At 49.7% G+C, this 21,213-nt stretch overlaps 1 protein-coding gene across 2 annotated transcripts in view; it reads right to left on the minus strand.

Moving 5' to 3' along the window:
* Window positions 1-1,457: 1,457 nt before the first annotated feature.
* SAMD10 (sterile alpha motif domain containing 10) overlaps window positions 1,458-21,213 on the minus strand; it is a 63,190-nt gene continuing 43,434 nt past the window's right edge. The window contains exons 3-5 of one of the 2 annotated variants that reach the window (XM_083507742.1): window positions 11,825-11,993; window positions 5,672-5,812; window positions 1,458-3,387 (exon numbers count right to left, since the gene is read on the minus strand). In XM_083507742.1, coding sequence (XP_083363868.1) covers window positions 3,278-3,387; window positions 5,672-5,812; window positions 11,825-11,993 — 420 coding nt within the window. In that variant the 3' untranslated portion in view covers window positions 1,458-3,277. Of the gene's footprint in view, window positions 3,641-5,671; window positions 5,813-11,824; window positions 11,994-21,213 lie in introns of both variants that reach the window. The other variant, XM_083507743.1, reaches the window with a different exon arrangement.

A 21,213-nucleotide genomic window follows, 5' to 3' on the forward strand; every position in this document is an offset into this window, starting at 1 on the left:
TAGTCCCTGTGATCGCACGGCACGGTCCCAAATTTCAAACGCCAATAATAATTCATTGTCAAGGGAGCAATAACATGCGCTGGGTTTTAATGGGCTGACTTATGACCGTGGCAGTGGGGCGCACCCTGCAGATAACAGCACCGCTATTAATTTTAATAGACTGTGCAGAGGAGGAGAATTGAAGGATTGGGGGCATCCTCAGAAGCAGAGGAATCTGCCAAGGGCAGCGCAATGATTGCAAAAGCATTGCCTCTTGATGTAAGCTAAATCGATTTCCACGAGTGCTCTGGGCGCATTCTGAGCTGTGCATTTTATCTGGGGCGGGGGAGAGAGTCTTTAGAAAGCATGGTCTGCTGCACTGGAGGCAAGCGAAGGGCAGGAGAGCGTTCAGGTGGGTCTGTGCAGAGAGTGGGGAGAGTAACTCAGCCCAGTTACCGAAATGGACCCAAAGGTCATGGACCCAAATCTATACGGCTACAGATTTTCCCCCATGGGAAAAACTCTCACCTCAACCACCAAGGGGAATCTACCTAGTTTCCCAAAAGTGGGTCAGCTGCCTGTCAGGAGAGAGGGGTGTTTAGTAAGACCTTGAAAACAGAGTCCCCACCAGGGATACTGCAGAGCTGTCAGAGTGGATGGTGTTGACACGGGTTGTTGAGATTCCTGCATTGCAAGGGGTCAGACGACACCTGATAGTCCCTTCCGACTCTACAATTCTATGATGGCCAACGGCCTGGCTCCGTATAAGGCATCTTCTCCAGCTCAGAAGTTTGGGGCTTTCTTTTGGCCCTTTCTAACTACCTGCCATGTTGGGCGAAGGATGGGCTGGCGGAACAGGTGTGGTTTCTGAAAGGAAAAGCGTCAGAAGTGGCCCTTGCTATTTAGCTTGAGGAAAGCCTTCAAGTATCCAGCGGTGACCTGATCTCTAGGGTTTTCACAGTGAGTTTCGGCGCTCGAGTGCAGCAGTGCTGGAGGATACGCACTGCGAATCAAGTGATGCTCAGGCAGCACTTTCTAATCACAAGTGTTTTGGTGCAGACCTTTTTTTTAACTTTGAGAGGGCACAGAGGCTGTGCACAGAAATACAGAAGGTGCTAAGGTTTGTAGTTAGGGCAAAATACCTTTGAGGTGTACGCTAGTACAGTCATGCCTCTTGTTACGTTCAGTTCAGGTTACGTCTTTTCAGGTTGTGTCCTGCGGCGACCCGGAAGTACCAGAAAGGGTTACTTCTGGGTTTCGTCGATCACGCATGCGCAGACGCACAAAAATGACGTTATGCGCATGTGCAGAAGCGGCAAATTGCGACCTGCACATGTGCAGACGCACAGATGTGGGTTGTGTTCCTCTCAGGTTGCGAACGGGGCTCCGGAACGGATCCTGTTCGCAAACAGAGGTACCACTGTACAAGATGGAACCAGAGCCAAAAGTATTTGGGGCCTCCTCCCTCCCTCCCTCCCTCCTTCCTTCCTTCCTTCCTTCCTCCCTCTCATCTCCTTTTCTCTTCTTCTTCCTTCGTGACTCTCTCTCTCTCTCTCTCTCTCTCCCCCTCTCTCTCTGTGACACTTCCATCCCTGTCATTCCCATTCAACAGTCTGCTAGAAGAAGGGCCAACGACTCTTTGACCTTTTTCAGAGGACATGCCCTCCTTCTCCAGCCCCCCCCCCCGCTTGCAGGAAATAAGAGCCACAGTTCCCCCCAGCTGTTGAAAGGAGGACTGTGACACTGCTTGCGAACCACCACTCAGCACATGCCAGGCATCATTATTAGATGTGGGTGGGTTGGGGGGTGGGGAAGAGGGAATGTCAAAAGCCTCTTTCACAAGTCATTATTAAACAGCTCAGGACCGCAATACCTCAAGGACCCCCTCTCCCCATTTGAACCGACCCAGACCCTGCAATCATCTTCTGAGGCCCTTCTTTGTTTGTCTCCTCCACAAGAGGTCTGGAGCGCGGCAACACGAAAACAGGGACTTTTGTGTGGTGGCTCCGTGTTTGTGGAACGCTCTCTCCAGGGAGTCTCTGACATTAACATTCTCTAGCCTTTTAACTGTGTTTGGGGGTTATTGGTTTATTTTTGTTTTTGCTTCATTATGCATTTTGTGTTCTCATTTTATATTTTTATGCTGTGAACCGCTTTGCAATCTTTTGGATGAAGGGTGATGTACAAATTTAATAAATTAATATTGATAATGATAATAACATTTACTACCTTTCAGGGATTCTGTGTGTTTGCTCACTCTCGTTGATGTTGTTTTGTTTGGCTTTGCTTTGCCTTTTTTTTTTTTTTACAGAAAACCTTGTTAAAATACATCAAGCTTGACTGGGCGACTCTTAATTTAAATTCCCGTTCCAGAAATGTGGGTTGTTGTTGGGTAGCGGCCTTATAGCAGGTCCAAAAATTTGTCTGCAAAGTTGAGTATTGGGCAGTGTTTCTGTCTGGGGTTTCGGCCAGAAGGTCCCTCCCAACAACTGCTCCCAAATCTTTGGAACTGAAGACCCCAGGAACTGAACTTGAGACCATTTGCATGCTAAAGAGGTGCTTTACCACTGAGCTACAGCCTCTCCAAAATTTCCAAGATGACCAGTGACAGAGACAGGCTGCTTCCGTGGCCAGTGTCTGGCAGTCCGTAGAGTCACCAGCTGCCATCACTCTCAATCCAGCCTTAGCTTCTCAATACAACCTTCTTCCCCAAATATATCACAGCCTCAGCAAGGAGGGGACAGTCTGAATGTTGGACAAAGAATCCACTGCAACTAGCAGCAGGAATTGCCCTAAAAGCGTATTATTTTTAAAAAGTCAAGTTTGGGTATTTGTGCATTCAGGTTAAAAATCTGACCAAAGTTTTGCATTAACACACCCATACACAGAGCCCCCCCTCCCATTGTTTTTACTCTCATGTAGCAGTAGTAATAATAAACAGTGCTTACGTAGCATGTTAAGGAGTGTTCAAAACGATGGGCAGCTGGTTGTTATCCTCCCAACACCCCTGTAAGGTAGACCAGGATTTTTATTCTCATATTGCAGATGGTGGTGTGTGTGGGGGGGGAAGGTCAGAGGCTGGTGAGCTTGTGGCAAAGGCAAGGGTTCAACCTGGGAATCCTGAATTTGGAGAATGGCCTCTGAACCACTCCAGCCCACACACCCTGATTGCTACGGAGAGCCTCTGAACGAGATCCAAGACGCCTGTACAATGAAACGAGTGAAGCATTTGCAAAATCCTCGGATTCAGAAGTCTTCCGTGTCCTTCTGGGGAGAAAGTCTGTTTTCGCTGGTTTCGTCAAGGAAACAATTTCACGCTGTGATCGGATCCCACGAGGCTGAGTTTGACAAGTCCTAGTGGCGGTGGTTTGGCGTGGCATGAGTTCTGAGCCAGACAGCAGCTGGTCTCTGCATGGAACCAATGAGGAATCAAAGAGAAGAGTGAGGGGCGGGTGTCGGGGTGGGTGGGGAGAGCGAGCGCACCAAATACCGCCCCCCCTGGAGCCAGTCTGGGATCGGGTCCCTTCCTAATTTCCCAAGCATGCAATCGAGGTGTCCAGACCTGCGGTCCACACAAGCCATCCGCATCCCAGAAGCGATGCAACTTCACAGTGTCGTGCCGGAACAAGCCGGAGGGGTTAGGAGATGTTCCCAAAAGAGGCTGGAAGAAGGAGGGTTGGGAGCGAAGGAAAGAAACAGAAAAAAGGGAGTAAGTACCAAAGCTGTCAAGGGAGACTGGAGGCGGAGGACACAGGGGAAAACTGTGGCGACGGGTGAATTGGGGAAGGGGATGCCTCAAGCAAGACTGGGGGTCAGCACTCCTGGGCCCACCTGGAAGTTGGAAATGAGGTCAAGGGGGAGAGGGTGAAGACACTTGGAAGGTTCTCAGAACGGTTTCCAGCAGACAGATCTTGGAGCCCTCTGGTCCAGTCTTGCTTTGGGAGCAAGACAACTGGGTGAACGCAACGGGGGGGGGGGGGGGGAGCCCAGCTGCAGGGCCCCATCCATGATGCAGGAACAAGGCCAGGCTGACCCTGCTCCCCTCCTCTGAAGCCAGGCTGAGGGCAAGCATAAGGAGACAACATGCAGAGGGAAGGAGCAAAGGTGTGGGGATGCTGAACCGCAGAAGAAAGAGGAAGAGAAAAGGAATGGAGGAGATTGGCGAAATGGGGGGAGAGAGGAAGTAGGAATGGAGGAAGCAGAGAGGGCGACTAGGAGGAGGCAGCGAGATGGAGAAGGAAGGGCAAAGGTGGGGAGCAGACTCAAAGGATGGAATGAGAATCGAGGGAAGAGATGGAGGGTGAAAGAGAGGAAGATGGCTGGCTGGCGACTTTCCCCCCTGGGCAGCATCACCCTTCCTTGTAGGTCCCTCCCTCAGGTGGGTTGCAGTTTATGGAGGGGTCGGTGCATGCAAAATTTGTTCAGACTCTTATCTGATGTCATCCTCATCAAATTCCCACCCCTACTACCGTATTTTTCGCTCCATAAGACACACCTGGTTTTTAGAGGAGGAAAGGGGGAAAGCCCCAGTTTTTTGAGGATCAGCTCAAAGGTGTGCAGCTTCTTTTGCAAAGGGGAAAAGCCCCGGTTTTTTAAGGATCAGCTCAAAGTTGTTGAGCTTACTTTGCAAAGGTAAAAAAATCCTGTTTTTATGGGGTTCAACTCACAGTTCTGCAGCTTCTTTAGGAAAGGAAAGCGAGCCATTTCTACAGTTTCCAGACAGATAATCTAATCAGCCAGTCACATGTCGCTGGGGAAACAAACAGCCTCCTTCTGCAGAACATTCAACAATGGAGGCCTGGGCAAGAGCCAGCGACCGACCACACATTCGCTCCATAAGACGCACAGACATTTCCCCTTACTTTTTAGGAGGAAAAAAGTGCGTCTTATGGAGCGAAAAATATGGTAGTTTCCAACTTAAAACGGATTTTCTATTTCTGCGGAAAATCCAATGAGTAAAAGTCAAAACATGCTACAGCACCTTTGGAAATGGCAAATGGGAAGGTGAAGGGATGGGGAACTATGGGAAAGGGTTTTTATTTATTTATAATACTATGACATGTGGATCTTGCAATAAGACTGCAGGAATAAGCAGCACCCAAGTCCACAACAAACTGCTGTGCGTTGAAGCACCCACAACATCCTGTTTAAACGCTCTTTAAAAGGATGGCTGAGATGCAAATGTCACTTCCAGGCAAGATTCACCCTGATCTGTTGGCACAGAAGCTTGCCGGGAGGCCGGATGAAATCAGCATTCATCCTGATTTGTTGGCAGGGAGGTTAAACGATGTTGTGCCTGGCAGTTGTTCGTTACCCCACATTTCCCCAGTGCAATTTGCCGGCAGGTTCCCTTATTGCAAAAAGTCCAGTTTGGGGGGCAAAGAGGTTTGTTGTGCAAGAGACCCGGCTCAGCTTTAACTGTGCAACGTGGATTTGCTGGTGCGGAAGTAAATCCCACCCCAAACCAGCAACAGTCTGAAAGTGCCCCCGAATCTCAGACCTTCACCCCACAAGTCCCAGCTTTGCAGGCGGAGAAGTAGAATCCATGGCAAGACAGACAGACAGACGTAGCCGGGAGGAACAAGAAGTAACCCTCAAAGGTTACTTGTCTTTAGGCTGACCAACGCAACAGGCCACTCAAATGCAGGGAATTGGGAATGATTTGGGGACATCCCCCCCCCGGCCACCGTACCTTGACTGAGGAGCTGTAGATTGCGGACTTCCTCGCGCACCTGCAGTTGCAGCACCTGTTGGAGGACTTCCTGCCGCTGAGACTCGTGGATTATCCCCATGCGCTGCAACTTCTCCGCATTCAGCCGCAGCAACGCCCGACCTGCCGGGAAGAAAGCAGAATCGTGAGGAGGAGGAGGAGGGAGAAAGGGCCAGATAAGAGCTCTGCGGGGTGAGTGGGTGGGTGTTCTTCCTGACACCAGGCTTCTGTGCAGAGGGGTTTTATTTTTTGGGAGTAGGGGGCAATGCAGCCCAGCTCCTCCTTGTAGCCTGAAGTGGTGACAGCCCAAGCCTAGACAGACTGTTCCACAAATGGTGTGTTGAATCTTTCAACTTCCCCAAAAGGGGGCACTAAAATGTTGTAACATGACCTGGGAACTCAATAGGTATTTTGGTTAAATCAATATTGTTTAGCTTTGCTCGGTAAGTAAAATGTGTGCAATGTGGCACGGAAATCATTAAAAATCATTGCCAAGTACCTGCAGCCATATTCTGTATTTTATAAAGCATTACCTGCCGTTTTCATAAGGTAAAATTGAAATGCTTTTGGTTTTCCAAAGGCAGTTTCTGCGCTTCTCCATCTCACCAAGCTAAATGTCCAATCACTAAAATGATGGCAGATTTGAATTCTTCACCCCCCAAAATGTATTTTTAAGACCCCTCACTAAAGAAATTTGCAAAATGTAAGCTTCGCCCCTTCAAATGACATGCCCTATTGTTCCCAGAGCAGAGACATCACCTTGCCGACAAAGGTCCGTATAGTTAAAGCTATGGTTTTCCCAGTAGTGATGTATGGAAGTGAGAGCTGGACCATAAAGAAGGCTGATCGCCGAAGAATTGATGCTTTTGAATTATGGTCTGGAAGAGACTCTTGAGAGTCCCATGGCCTGCAAGAAGATGAAACCTCTCCATTCTTAACGAAATCAGCTCTGAGTGATCACTGGAAGGACAGATCCTGAAGCTGAGGCTCCAAGACTTTGGCCACCTCATGAGAAGAGAAGACTCCCTGGAAAAGACCCTGATGTTGGGAAAGATGGAGGGCAGAAGGAGAAGGGGACAACAGAGGACGAGATGGTTGGACAGTGTTCTCGAAGCTACCAGCATGAGTTTGACCAAGTTGTGGGAGGCAGTGGAAGACAGGAGTGCCTGGCGTGCTCTGGTCCATGGGGTCATGAAGAGTCGGACACGACTAAATGACTAAACAACAACAACAACATTGTTCCCAGACTCAACCCAGAATTTTGTGGTGGTTTTTCTACAGCATAAAACAGGTCAAACTGGATGATAGGCAATTCATGTATCTGGGCGTTTCAGATGGCAGCTTGTCAGATCCATGTGTGTGCCTATGTGTACATGAGGGGTTTTAACCCTTTCCTCCCCACCCTGTGGCCGTTTCAGAAATCCTTGCCCTCCAGAGTTCTTGCCTGGCGCATGAGGGTGACAGAGGCTTCAAGGAGTCAGCGTTCATTTTGGGCTACAGCGGGGGGGGGGGGGAGCGCAAAGGACTCAACTACCCCCTCCCCATACCCCACAGTCCTGATCCCAATTCCCCCCCCCCAACTCACTGATTGCTATTTAACAACAAGGAACAAAACCCCAAACCCTCAAACTGTGACCAGGGGGGTGTAGTGGTTCACGTGCTGGACCAGGACCTGGGTTCAAATCCCCGCTAAGCCGCAAAGTGCACCAGGTGACGTTGGGCCAGCCGCTGTCACTCTAACCCGCCTCGCAGGGCTGTTGTGGAGATAAAACGGGGAGGCGGAGGATCGCCTTGCGCAACTCGGAGGAAAGGTGCGACAGAAGTGTAATGAATAAAATGAAGCCTGTCGTAAAATGATGCTGTGCTGCCCCGACTCTACAAATCATGCAGCTTGGAAGGTATTTCTTTCTTGCAACGGGGTTTCTCTCTGTTTCTCCAATCTACCTCCTGCATCAAAACACATTTTGTTTCAAAGGCTCCTCTGTGAGCACTGGAGGAATGTTGGAACAGATTGGTGCATCCTCCCTTGAACGCAAGATTTTCCCATCAGCCCCCTCTCCTGCCATCCAGGCTTTGTGAGCGGAGGGATGTTATAACTCGCTCGGCCCACCTCTCCTGCGGGTACAATTGCTAATGCTTCCTTTATTTCCAACGCAAGGGCTTGAGCGAGCCGTTCCATTAGTGTCTCACCAAACCCTGCAAGGCACGCGAGGCTGAGGGAGCAGCCTTTGTGACTCCCAGGGAGAAAACACCACAACTTGGCTCCCTTTCTCTTCCCTTTCTTCCTCTCTGCCTCCCAAATCAGGACACAGATACGTTACCCTCTTCTAAGCAAAGGTTGGGGCGAGGGGAAACGCAGGCAGTTTGATCTGTCTGCCTTTCTTTGGTTCCAAACAAACACACACCCCAGACATTGTCTGCGCAGTAATTACTGGTTCGGGCTACTTTCTCTCTTGCTTGTAAAATATTAATCCCGCAACTTCGCTTGCTTGTCTGCTTCATGTTCTTCTGCAAAGATCCTTTTGTTCTCCGGATCAAGCCGCCCTGGATCTACTATTTTCTGTCAGCCTGGAAAACCCAGAAAGGATGTCACACTGAAAGGCTGCCACAAGTTCAGTCCAGTCCAGTTCTGGGCACCACAGTTCAAGAAGGACACTGACAAACTGGAACGTGTCCAGAGGAGGGCAACCAAAATGGTCAAAGGCCTGGAAACGATGCCTTATGAGGAACGGCTAAGGGAGCTGGGCATGTTTAGCCTGGAGAAGAGGAGGTTAAGGGGTGATATGATAGCCATGTTCAAATATATAAAAGGATGTCACATAGAGGAGGGAGAAAGGTTGTTTTCTGCTGCTCCAGAGAAGCGGACACGGAGCACTGGATCCAAACTACAAGAAAGAAGATTCCACCTAAACATTAGGAAGAACTTCCTGACAGTAAGAGCTGTTCGACAGTGGAATTTGCTGCCAAGGAGTGTGGTGGAGTCTCCTTCTTTGGAGGTCTTTAAGCAGAGGCTTGACAACCATATGTCAGGAGTGCTCTGATGGTGTTTCCTGCTTGGCAGGGGGTTGGACTTGATGGCCTTTGTGGTCTCTTCCAACTCTAAGATTCTATGATTCTAAGTACCTACACAAGGAGCAATTAATGCTGCCTGGCAGAACCGGCCCAAAACCTTTTGCCACCTGAGGCAAAGGACAACAAGATGGCTCCCCTACTCTACTTCCACGTTCAGAAGGTGACTGGGCCAAGAGCTGACTCAAACTTCCATGCTGGCAACAGGACAGTAGCATCCCTGAGGGCTGCTGGCTGGGGCAGGGCAGTCCTGCTTCTGCCCACCAACAGAAGGGGACAGTCAGTCAAGCAGTGCTGCTGCCACCCCTCAGCTTCTGCCGCCAAAAGCGGTTGGCTCCCTCTGCCCAATGGCTGCACCGGCTCTGTTGCTCGCCTGTACATATGTGACAAAAGGAACGATCCTCTAGGCAAGGTGCTAAGTTCTGAACAAAGAATCCAATAACCTTTAGACAGTGCCAAAGCCAGAGAAAATATGCACACACACCTCCCGTCCTGAGCTTCCCATCGGCTACTCATCCATCCACTGTTTGCCAAAGCATGCCAGATTGTAATACGACCACTCTCCTAAAAACTTAGCGCCACAGCATTATATTATATTTTCTGAGAATCCTCCAGAAAAACAATCTCTCAAAGGACCTGTTGATGGCATTTTACCATTGTACTGTGGAGAGTGTATTAACTTATGGTCTGTGTGTGAGGTTTGGGAGCTGCACGGTCAGGGGAAAAACAATGCTGTCCAGGGTTGTAAAGACTGCGGAGAGAATAATTGGGTGCACTCTTCCCACCTTGGATCAAATCTATGCTTCCAGGTGCCATAAGAAAGCTGCAGAGATAGCGCAGGACAGTGCGCACCCCGGAAGTGATCTCTTTCAGCTTCTGCCTTCTGGAAGAAGGTATAAAGACTAGGACTAGCTGCCTGAGAAACAGTTTCTACCCAAATGCACTTTTGGTTTTAAACTCATTGTAAGAAGAAGAAGAGAAGAAGAGTTTGGATTTGATATCCTGCTTTATCACTATCCAAAGGAGTCTCAAAGCAGCTAACAATCTCCTTTCCCTTCCTCCCCCACAACAAACACTCTGTGAGGTGAGTGGGGCTGAGAGACTTCAAAGAAGTGTGACTGGCCCAAGGTCACCCAGCAGCTGCATGTGGAGGAGCAGGGAATTGAACCCGGTTCACCAGATTACAAGTCCACCACTCTTAACCACTACACCACACTGGCTCTTGTAAGGAGTCTGTATGGGAGTATATTGTATTTAAAAATGGGATATCAGAGTTTTTAGGGGGCTAACCAGGTTGGGATAGCTGGGATAGCAGGCTTGTTGGTTTTTTAATGTCTTCTGTAGATTTTTCAATTTCATTGTTCTGTATGGGACAATGACAATAAAGATTATCGTATCGTATTATCTAGAAGCATGCCTGTTCCCAGTTGCTTAAAGCACCCCTCAATACTTCTTATTTTTCTGCTAGGTTTTCAACCTTTTTGGGTCCACAGCTCCCTTGACCAACTACGTACTTTCTGCAACAACCCTGTGGGACTCAGGGGTCCAGTCATGTCACCCCTTGCCTGCAGAGCTTGCAGCCCCTAACTCTTTTTTGAACACCCTCTTTTGTTGAGTGTTCCCTTAGCCTCCTCTCTTCTCCCCCCTCCTTGGGAGTCCTCCCGGCAGCTGCCACCCCTAGTCTCTGACCTGCCGTGCCTGCCCCAAAGAGGTGCCTCCTCACAGTGCCCCACAGGGGCCTGGGAAGCACCCCCCGGCCAGCCCCAGAGGTACGATTCGCCTGGGGAGCTTGTAGCCAGGGCTGCTGCAGCAAACAGCTGTGCAAGCCTTTGGGAGGCAGAGTAGCGAGAGGGCATCAGAAGAGAGGAAGAAGAAGAGTTTGGATTTGATATCCCGCTTTATCACTACCCGAAAGAATCTCAAAGCAGCTAACATTCTCCTTTCCCTTCCTCCCCCACAACAAACACTCTGTGAGGTGAGTGGGGCTGAAAGACTTCAGAGAAATGTGACTGGCCCAAGGTCACCCAGCAGCTGCATGTGGAGGAGCGGGGAAGCGAACCCAGTTCACCAGATTACGAGTCCACCGCTCTAACCATTACACCACACTGGCTCGCCAGGAGGGAGGGAAGGAAAGAGGGACAGAGGCTAGTGTTACCCGCGGCACCCTGGCCACCACTCAAAGCACTCCAAAGTGCCATGGCACACTGGTTGAAAACCACTGTGTGTGTAGTTCCTCGCGAGCCTTGCTAAAATCTGCATTTTGCAGGTTGAAAGACCTACATTGGCTCCCAGTATGTTTCCGAGCACAATTCAAAGTGTTGGTGTTGACCTTTAAAGCCCCAAACAGCCTCAGCCCAGTAGACCTGAAGGAGCATCTCCACCCCCAGCGTTCTGCCCGGACACTGAGGTCCAGCTCTGAGGGCCTTCTGGCAGTTCCCTCACTGCGAGAAGCAAAGCTACAGGGAACCAGGCAGAGGGCCTTCTCGGTGGTGGTGCCCGCCCTGTGGAATGCCCTCCCACCAGATGTCAAAGAGATAAAACAACTACCTGACATTTAGAAGACATCTGAAGGCAGCCCTGTTCAGGGAAGTTTTTAATGTATGACATTTTAATGTATTTTTGATCTTTGTGGGAAGCCGCCCAGAGTGGCTGGGGAAGCCCAGCCAGATGGGCGGGATACAAATAATAAATTATTATATTATTATTATTATTATTATTATTTGCAACTTTGCCGTGATATTTCGTCTTGCTTTATTCCAGGCTTCCTCAACCTCGGCCCTCCAGATGTTTTGAGACTACAATTCCCATCATCCCTGACCACTGGTCCTGCTAGCTAGGTATCATGGGAGTTGTAGGCCGAAAACATCTGGAGGGCAGAGGTTGAGGAAGCCTGCTTTGTTCCAAACTTCCCCTCCTTGTCAACGAATGGTTGTTACAATCTTGTGCCTCAGCACTTTTTCTGCTGTTGTTATCCTGACAACGAAGCCCAACTGCCGTGCGTTACAGAGCACCCCTTTCTTCCAGGGAGCCTCCTCTTTTTGGGGAAACCCAGAGAGGCTCGATTACCTGTGATGGCGTGATGGGAAAAGGCCTCCACGTAGATGAGATAATTGTGCGGGCAGTGCTTTTTGAGCCACTTGCACACATCCTGCTGCGTCCAAAGCACCACCGGCTTGGTCAGGCTCCCAAGTGTCGGGCTGGTGTGGTAGATGCCATAGTGATCGTAGGTCCGGACCTATGGGGTTGAGGAAGAGGGGGAAGAGATGAGAAGCGTTAGTGAGTCCCCCGCAGGGTGTCACAAGTCAGTGGTGCCTGGGACCCTCAGCTTCCCAAACAAGATATTCTAAGCAGCCACACAAATGATGGTTCCTGGTAGCGGCCAGGAAAACTGAAGCAGGGATAATATTATAATTTTGGGGGCTGGTCAGTCTGGATGAAACCCCGTGCCCCTCCCCAGACCTGCAATCCTGTATCTGTGAGGTTAGAATATGTAAAGTTAAAGCCTGGACGGTTAAGGTGACTATGGGGTGCGGCGCTCATCTCGCTTTCAGGCCGAGGGAGCCAGTGTTTGTCCTCAGACAGCTTTCTGGGTCATGTGGCTGCCAGCATGACTAAACCACTTTTGGAGCAATGGGACACCATGACGGAAGCCAGAGAGCACAAAAACACCGTTTACCTTCCTGCCACAGTGGTACCTATTTATCTACTTGCACTGGTGTGCTTTCAGACTGCTAGGTTGGCAGGAGCAGGGACCGAGCATCGGGAGCTCACCCATTGCAGGAATTCAAACTGCCGACCTTCCGATCGGCAAGCCCAAGAGGCTCAGTGGTTTACACAGGTAGAATGTGTAAGAGGAAGCTCCCCAATGCAGTTGTAACTTAATTTTCACTCTAAATTTCGACTCTAGGTGGATGCAGCATCACTCGGATTCTGTGTCCAATGGCTTTGGCAGGTAAGTTGGAGCAGAACCACAGCCCGCCAGTCAGGGCATCGTCTTGAAGTCCTGTTCCCTCAGCAACACTGGCCCAAGATGGCGGCAATAAAGCCAATGGAGTCCCTTTGTCAATGTTGTGGCTTTTGCTGGCCTTGCCTGGTACTATTTATTTACTGAATTTATTAAAGTTGTAGTTCGCAACTTAAAAACACAAGAAAAACCCCACAAAATACAAGATAAAAACAAGAATGAACTATTATTATGATTGGTGACACAAAAATACAGCAGCTCCTCTACCACTCTTCAACTACTACAGTTGAACCTCAGTTTCCGAGCGTCTCAGAAGCCGAACGATTTGGAACCTGAATGCCGAGAACCCAGAAGGGAACACTTCCGTTTTCGAACGCGCCTCGAAAGTCGAACGGCTTCCGAGGTGTGTTTCTCCATTTTCTCAATGGAATTTGCCGGCCGTCCATTGCGCCTTGGTTGCCAAACGTTTCGGAAGTCGAACGGTCTTCCGGAACAAATCACGTTCGACAACCGAGGTTCCACTGTACAGTGGTACCTCTGGTTGCGAATGGGATCCGTTCCGGAGCCCCGTTCGCATCATGAGCAGAATGCAACCCGCGCCTGTGCATCTGCAGGTCGCGATTCACCGCTTCTGCGCATGCATGTGACGTCATTTTGAGCGTCTGCGCATGCGCGAGCGGCGAAACCCAGAAGTAACCCGTTCTGTTACTTCCGGGTCACCGCAGGACGCAACCTGAAAAGACGTAACCTGAACCGAACGTAGCAAGAGGTATGACTGTACTTGTATTTAATTGCTTTAAGAAGATTCAGGCCATAGGCATATTTGGCCCCCACGCAGCCAGCTGCCGACCACTGGGGCCGCTGACCTGCCCTCCTGCCGCCAAATCCTGAGCCAGCCATTTCAGAGCTGCCGTTCCCTTTCCACAATCCCACACGGCAGCCCTCTGTCCTTTTCCGAACGCTTCCCCTCCCTGGCATTTCACTATTATGCAACTGGTACCACCTCGCTGCTCAGGCTGGGCTGTCACTTGGCATCTTCTTCCACCTCAGAGCAAAGTGTCTGTGGCATCACTGGGTAAAACCATCCCAGGCGTCTGCAACTCGGCTACTTAAGAATCCAATTACGGGAAATGCTCAAGGCTGCAATGCGCTAGCCGTCTCCCCACCCTCTCCGGTACCAGTTTCCACTTTTCTCCTCCGGGTTTTTATTTTGTCACGGGCTCTGTTCGTCATGGAAATGGGGTTCTTCACCTTAGATAAATATATATTTCATTGTCTCCTCCTTGGTCCTAGGATATCAAAACACCGCCTGCAACAAGAGGGTGTAGTAGCAGGGATTAAGAAAATGCTGTGGGCAGCAGGAAATGCGCGCTTCACAGAAGAGAAAGGGGCCGTGTTCAGGCCCTACTCCAAAAATGGGCAAAATAGCCGCTAAGCCGCTAAGAGCCGTGCTTCGCAAGACGAAGAAACCACAAGACGAAGAGACTCGCGGAACAGATTAATTTCGTCTTGCGAGGCACCACTGTACTTTGGCCCCCTCATGAGAAGAGAAGACTCCCTGGAAAAGACCCTGATGCTGGGAAAGATGGAGGGCACAAGGAGAAGGGGACGACAGAGGACGAGATGGTGGGACAGTGTTCTCGAAGCTACCAGCATGAGTTTGACCAAACTGCGGGAGGCAGTGGAAGACAGAAGTGCCTGGCGTGCTCTGGTCCAGGGGGTCACGAAGAGTCGGACACGACTAAACAACAACAACAACAAAATTAATGAATAGTAACAACTGTGACTCCAATGAGTTTGGAGCAGTTTGAGCGTCAATGGCTGCCTCCACTGCCCAAGGCAGTAGATCCTTGCTGGGAATTGCAAATGGATCGAGTGCTCTTGTGCCCAGGTCTTGCTTGCAAGCTTCCCACAGACACCTGGTTGGCCACTGCGAGAATGGGACACTGGGCTGGACAGGCCATTGGTCTGATCCAGCAAGCTCTTCTTGCATTCATATGAGCAGCTTGGAGAAAGAGCTAATACAGTGGTACCTCAGGTTAAGAACCTAATTCATTCTGGAGGTCCGTTCTTAACCTGTAATCGTTCTTAACCTGAGGTACCACTTTAGCTAATGGGGCCTCCTGCTGCCGCCGCACCACCGCTGTGCGATTTCTGTTCTCATCCTGAGGTAAAGCTCTTAACCAGAGGTACTATTTCTGGGTTAGTGGAGTCTGTAACCAGAAGCGTCTGTAACCTGAAGCGTCTGTAACCCGAAGTACCACTGTATTGGATGGTTTCTGCTGGGTATGTTAGCCTTCAAAGCTTCACATTTTCAAAAACATTGGAAATACAGTGGTACCTCGGTTTACAAACTTTAATCTGTTCCGGAAATCTGTTCTTAAACCAAAACCGTTCTAAAACTGAGGCGTGCTTTCCCTAATGAGGCCTTCCACCACCGGCGCCCTTCCACCATTCAGATTCCGTTCTTAGACCGAGGTAAAGTTCACAAACTAGGACACTACTTCCGGTTTTGCGGAGTTCGTAAACTGAATCATTCGTAAACAGGACTGTTCTTAAACCGAGGTACCACTGTATTGTATCCCCCCCCCCCTTTAGCCTTGTTTTCAGATTATAAAGAACCCACCGTGAGCCTCTAGGAACAGACGAGATACAAATCTAACTCAACCGTCCATCCTGAATTCATTCCAAGAGCACATGTGGGGCTTTCAAACCGCAGAATTTAGGGAATGCCCCCCACATAGTCCCATCTACTCCCCCCCACGCCCCGTTTGGATAATTGCGGAACAGCATCCCAGCGATCGCGGAGGCTGCCGTGCTGGTTTTAATCTTCTTGGCAGACAAAAGCCACAGCTTGTTAATAAGAGGCAACGTTTAGGATGCGTTAAGCATCACGTTCCGGATGATTTGGAAATCTGGAAAATGAAGAGCTATTAAGAGCTGGCTTCAGCGTGGCATTGACAGCTGAACAGCAGCCAACTCTGGCCGTTGGAGTCCCATGCCTAAACCCTCCCCTTTTCCTTTTTCAGCAACAAGCTGTTCAGGGACATCGGGCTCAAGGGAAGGACTTTGTGAATAACTGCACAGCACAGCAGCTTTGGATCAGAACCTGCCTTTAATCCCAACCTGCAAAAGGACGCTGACTTGCTTTCTGTTCTCTCTCATTTTTCTCTTTCCCCATTTTTTTTACCACGCTCCATAATAATACAGTGGTACCTCAGGTTACATACGCTTCGGGTTACAGACTCTACTAACCCAGAAATAGTGCTTCAGATTAAGAAATTTGCTTCAGGGTGAGAACAGAAATAGGGCTCTGGCGGTGCAGCAGCAGCAGGGGGCCTCTTTAGCTAAAGTGGTGCTTCAGGTTAAGAACAGTTTCAGGTTAAGTATGGACCTCCAGAACGAATTAAATACTTAACCCGAGGTACCACTGTAATTTATTATTTATACCCCGCCCATCTGGCTGGGCTTCCTCAGCCACTCTGGGCGGCTTCCAACAAAATATTAAAATACAATAGTCCTTCAGATATTAAAAGCTTCCCTAAACAGGGCTGCCTGTTTAGATGTCTTCTAAGAGTCAGATAGTTGTTTATTTCTTTGACATCTGATGGGAGGGCGTTCCACAGGGTGGGCGCCACTACCGAGAAGGCCCTCTGCCTGGTTCCCTGTAGCTTTGCTTCTCGCAGAGAGGGAACCTCCAGAAGGCCCTCGGCGCTGGACCTCAGTGTCCAGGCAGAATGATGTGGGTGGAGACGTTCCTTCAGGTATTAGAAAGAGTATTGAAAATGGGACTTGGGTCTAACTGCCCCAATACAGTCGTGAAAACAAATCACCATCACCACCATCAAAGGTGGCAAAAGAGTAGCAATGGAAGCTTGTGTAAGGAGCAGCAGAGACAAAGGCATTCAGAGAAGGGGTGATAAATGAAAAACAGATCTCTCAGGGCGACTCTGTGGACCTGGAAACCAGAAGCCAAGCAGAGATTGGAAATATCAGGGCCCAGGCAGCGCTCAGAAGGTTGATGGCGCTTGACATGCACTGCACCACAGCCAACTTCCCCGTGTGTGAACATTGGCTAATTAAGCACACCCAATTAAGGAGCCGCCGCAATTAGCACAACAGGCATGTCAAGACCTGCTGCCCTGCTTAATGGCTTGTCCCTCAGAGATGCCAAAAGCCAGGCAAGTGGAGATTGAGGCCAATTCCCTGCCCGATTGACCACGGGGCTGATTGGCCACGGGGTCAACCCAATAATTCCTAAAGATCTGCGCAAGGGCCTCTGTCAGGCCTGGCGCAGTCTTGCGGGGAGCCAGCGGCTTTGCCAGTCGCATTGTCAAGATTGCAACAAGGCTGGAATACGCATCTGCCCGTTCTTCCTCTGCAAAGGCAATCAGACGCCAGTCTTGCAAACTCTGAGGTGGAAACTATTTTGGGGAGCTTGGTCAAGGAGGCAGGAAGACGCCGTAGCTTGCCTTCTAGGGCGCTGGTGCTCCTCTGAGATTAAACTGGTCTGTGGCCACATCCACTCCATCCATACATTTGTGTTTGTGTGTGTGGGTTTTTTTTAATTAAAGATTTTGTTGATTTACAAAAGTGTGTGCAATGTCTTTCTCTCATATTTTTTTCCCATGTAACGTTTTTACAGATCAGTTTCATTTGTTGAGATATTAGGAAGAAAAGGGGGAAAGAGGTGGAGGGGGGAAAGGTGAGTGGGGGTGGGGGTGGGGGTGGGGTCGAGTGGCGATGTTTCTATTTTACTTAATATATGTGGGGTTTTGTGTCAGGTTCTCTGTTATTCAGTTGTGTTCCTTTGGTGGTGAGAGAGGTTGGGGTTGGCCTAGGGTGTGGCTGTTCATTTGTGGTTGGCCTAGGGTGTGGCTGTTCATTTGTGGTTGGCTGTGGTGGTCTTTGTTTTCATGTGTGAGTGGGGTGGGTGGGTGTTTTGGATCAGGTTAGCCATATTGATTTGTATGCTGTTGGTGGATTCTTGTCGTTGTCTTGTTGGGCTATGATAAAGGGGAGCCATACCGGGGTGAAGGCGTCTTCTTCTATTTGTCCCCGTGACAGTTTCAGTTTATTGGTTAATTTTTCTAGTAGGGCTGTTTCCCATACTATTCGGTACCATTGGTCCGTGTTTACTCCTGACAGGTCTATCCAGTGTCTAGCTATAATGCTTCTGGCTGCTGAGAGTAGGTGGGTTATGAGTTCTTTGTGGTGTAAGTGGGCATTATTGTCTTGGAAGATGTTTACTAGGGCCAATTCTGGGGTGGTTTCTAACACTTGCTTGGTTATTTTACGTATTTCTCGTATGGTTGTTGTCCAGAATAGTTGGATTTTGGGGCACTCCCACCACACGTGGAGGTATGTGCCTGTGGAGGTGCACCCTCTCCAGCATTTTGGAGATACCTACAGGTGGTACCTAACACCAAGAAAACTAGTGCTAATACGTCCAGGAACCTCCATCCATCCATTTAAAGCACACTGCTTCTCCTGGGAACTTGTTGAGGGAACTGTAGCTCTGTCAGCAGTAAGCTACAGTTCCCATGATCCTGGAGGGGGGAGCCTTGTGCTTTAAATGTGCAGTGTGGATGTGGCCTACCGGAGGGCTTGCTTCTCCACCCGTGCATTCTTAACTCAAGCAATACATCCGCCAGTGAGCAGATTATCACCATAACACAGGCTATGGGCTCAGCGTAGCCTCAGGAGAGAAGCCAGGCTGCTCCTTCTGCAGCCTTATGGGGCTTAGTTAGAGAACAGCGGTCCAGCATACATTTAGGCAGTGGCGTAGCGTGGGGGGTGCAGGGGGGGCGGGTGCACCGGGCGCAACACCTGGGGGTTAGGGTTAGGGGGCACAAATCCACGGGTTAGGGGGCGCAAATTACTTGCCTTGCCCCGGGTGCTGACAACCCACGCTACGCCACTGCATTTAGGGCTGTTTATCATTACCACTTTTTCAGCTTATTAGCTGCTTGTTGTCTGAAGGTCTCCAAGTGGCTTAACAGCAATACCGTATTTTTCGCCCTATAGGACGCACTTTCCCCCCTCCAAAAATGAAGGGGAAATGTGTGTGCATCCTATGGGGCGAATACAGGCTTTCGCTGAAGCCTGGAGAGGGGTCAGTGCGCACCGACCCCTCTCACTCTCCAGGCTTCAGGAAGCTCTGCGCAACCCTAGGGAGCCCGGCACGAAGCCGCGCTGGGCTCCCGAGGGTTGCGCTGAGCTGCCTACACTCCGGGGCTCGGCGCAGCTCCGCGCAACCCTCCGGAGCCCGGTGCGGCTTCGTGCCGGGCTCCCAAAGGTTGCGCAGAGCTGCCTGCATTCCGAAGCCTGGGGCGCACTGAAGAGCGCGCCCGGGCTTCGCACAACTCTCCGCAAGCCTGGGGAGACCGGCGCGGCTCCCTAGGCTTGCAGGTAGCAGGCTGTTCTGGGGGCTGGGGTCGGGGGAAGCTTGGGCTTCCCCTGTGCCAGCCCCGTGCCTGGGGGGGGGTAATTTTTTCCCCTTTATTTCCCCCCCAAAAAACTAGGTGCGTCCTATGGGGCAAAAAATACGGTATATCTATATCTATAGACATATATATCATACCGTACGGGAAGGGAGAACAAAAAGGTCTGGGGTCATTCCATGCATCAATATAGCGTTTAACATTCTGCATGGATTGGGATATCATTGATGCTAACCCTTAGGATCTTAATATTCTCAATAGGTAGAGATATTTATATTTCCCTAAAAATCAGATTGTGGTACCTCGGGTTACAGACGCTTCAGGTTACAAATGCTTCAGGTTACAGACTCCGCTAACCCAGAAATAGTACCTCGGGTTAAGAACTTTGCTTCAGGATGAGAACAGAAATTGTGCTCCGGCGGCGCAGCAGAAGCAGGAGGCCCCATTAGCTAAAGTGGTGCTTCAGGTTAAGAACAGTTTCAGGTTAAGAACAGACCTCCGGAACGAATTAAGTACGTAACCAGAGGTACCACTGTACAAGTTTAACAAGTGTCAGGTTAGCTCAGCAACGATCATGTAAGTGCTTCTATTATTGACACTACCCCTCTAAAAACACTCTCCTTTTAAAAGGCTGCTCTGAACTTCCTTGCTGCCCATGATCCTTTGTGACACAAACACATGGCCACTGGCACACCAACACTCTGCACATGCTCCAAAGGCAAGCACCAGCATGGAATAGCAATTTGAGTGTTCAATACGTACATCCCCCATGACCCTTTCCGTTACCCTCTTCTGCCCCCCTTGCCAGTTTCTGCTCATTTTTGTTTGTTTGTTTGTTTGAGTCAGGGAATATTTGGGGAGGGAAAGAAACCCCTTGGGGTTTCCCACCTTCAGAGTCTCTAAGTGAATCTGATCTTTTTCTGTTTTCAAGCATGAAAAGCAGGCTTTCGAATGTGTAGCACAGAGCACATGTGTGCCTTTAATTCCCGGAGAGAAAAAAGGAAATTGGTCCAGGAAATCTGCGCCCAAGAGTGACGGCATCTTCGCTGGAAAAAAAGACGCTGAGCCCACAGCAACTTTTATCCAAATAACCCTCCTTACTTCTGAGTAATAGGTACCCAGGGCAACTAGCAATTTCCCCCAGACCAAAGCAAACTGCGCATTAATCTTGACGCTAAGTCTCCTTCTTGCAAACTGGCAAACGGTTTGGTTTTTCCACTCTCATCTCCCTCCCTTTCTCCACAACCCAAATTGGCATACATTGCCTCAAACGTGACCCATAAATGGAACAGATGCAGAGACTGGCACCTGGAGGCAATTTTTCAGCTGGTTTAAAAGGAAGCTTTTTTCTTTTTCTTTCCCCCCGTATTTTCCTTCCAGGCTGAAGGCAGCCAGTTCTGCATTTCAAGCCTCTCGTCGTCCCCCACCCAACTCCCGTGCTTCAGCGCCCCTCCCGCAAAAGACGGAACTGAGATTTAAAGAAGGATGTTAGGGAGGGAAAGCTCTGTTCCCGAGAAGGAAAGGAACAAAGGAGCTAGTTTTTGGCAGGTATTTCTGGGGCTTAATTCTGACTGAAAGGCCACCTCCGTAATCCCAAAAGCAGGAGGATGGTCTTGGCTTCCATTGGGCCACTGCAGATGTGCCAAAACGGCTTCAAAGAATCTGTGCCACACCCTTAAAGCATATGGCTTTCCTCAAAGAACTGTAGCTGTGCGGGAGGAAGTAAACTACAGTTCCCAAAATTATTGGGGGGAGGGATGGTGCATGTTACAGACCACCCCAATCTCTGAGCAGTGAGAGATTCCAGAGGTTCTCTTATTTAGGGTTCAGTTTCTTTGGAATGAAGGTCAGCAGAGAGCGCAATGTCTTTAGCATAGATGGTTTTAGTTACACATACAGTGGTGCCTCGCAAGACGAAATTAATTCATTCCGCAAGTTTTTTCTTCTTGCGAGTTTTTCGTCTTGCGAAGCACGGTTTCCCATAGGAATGCATTGAAAATCAATCAAAGCGTTCCTATGGAGACCGTCCGGGGACACAGGGGACCTGT

Source organism: Podarcis liolepis (assembly GCF_965112155.1).
Source record: "Podarcis liolepis genome assembly, chromosome: 6".
Taxonomy (NCBI): Eukaryota; Metazoa; Chordata; class Lepidosauria; order Squamata; family Lacertidae; genus Podarcis; species Podarcis liolepis.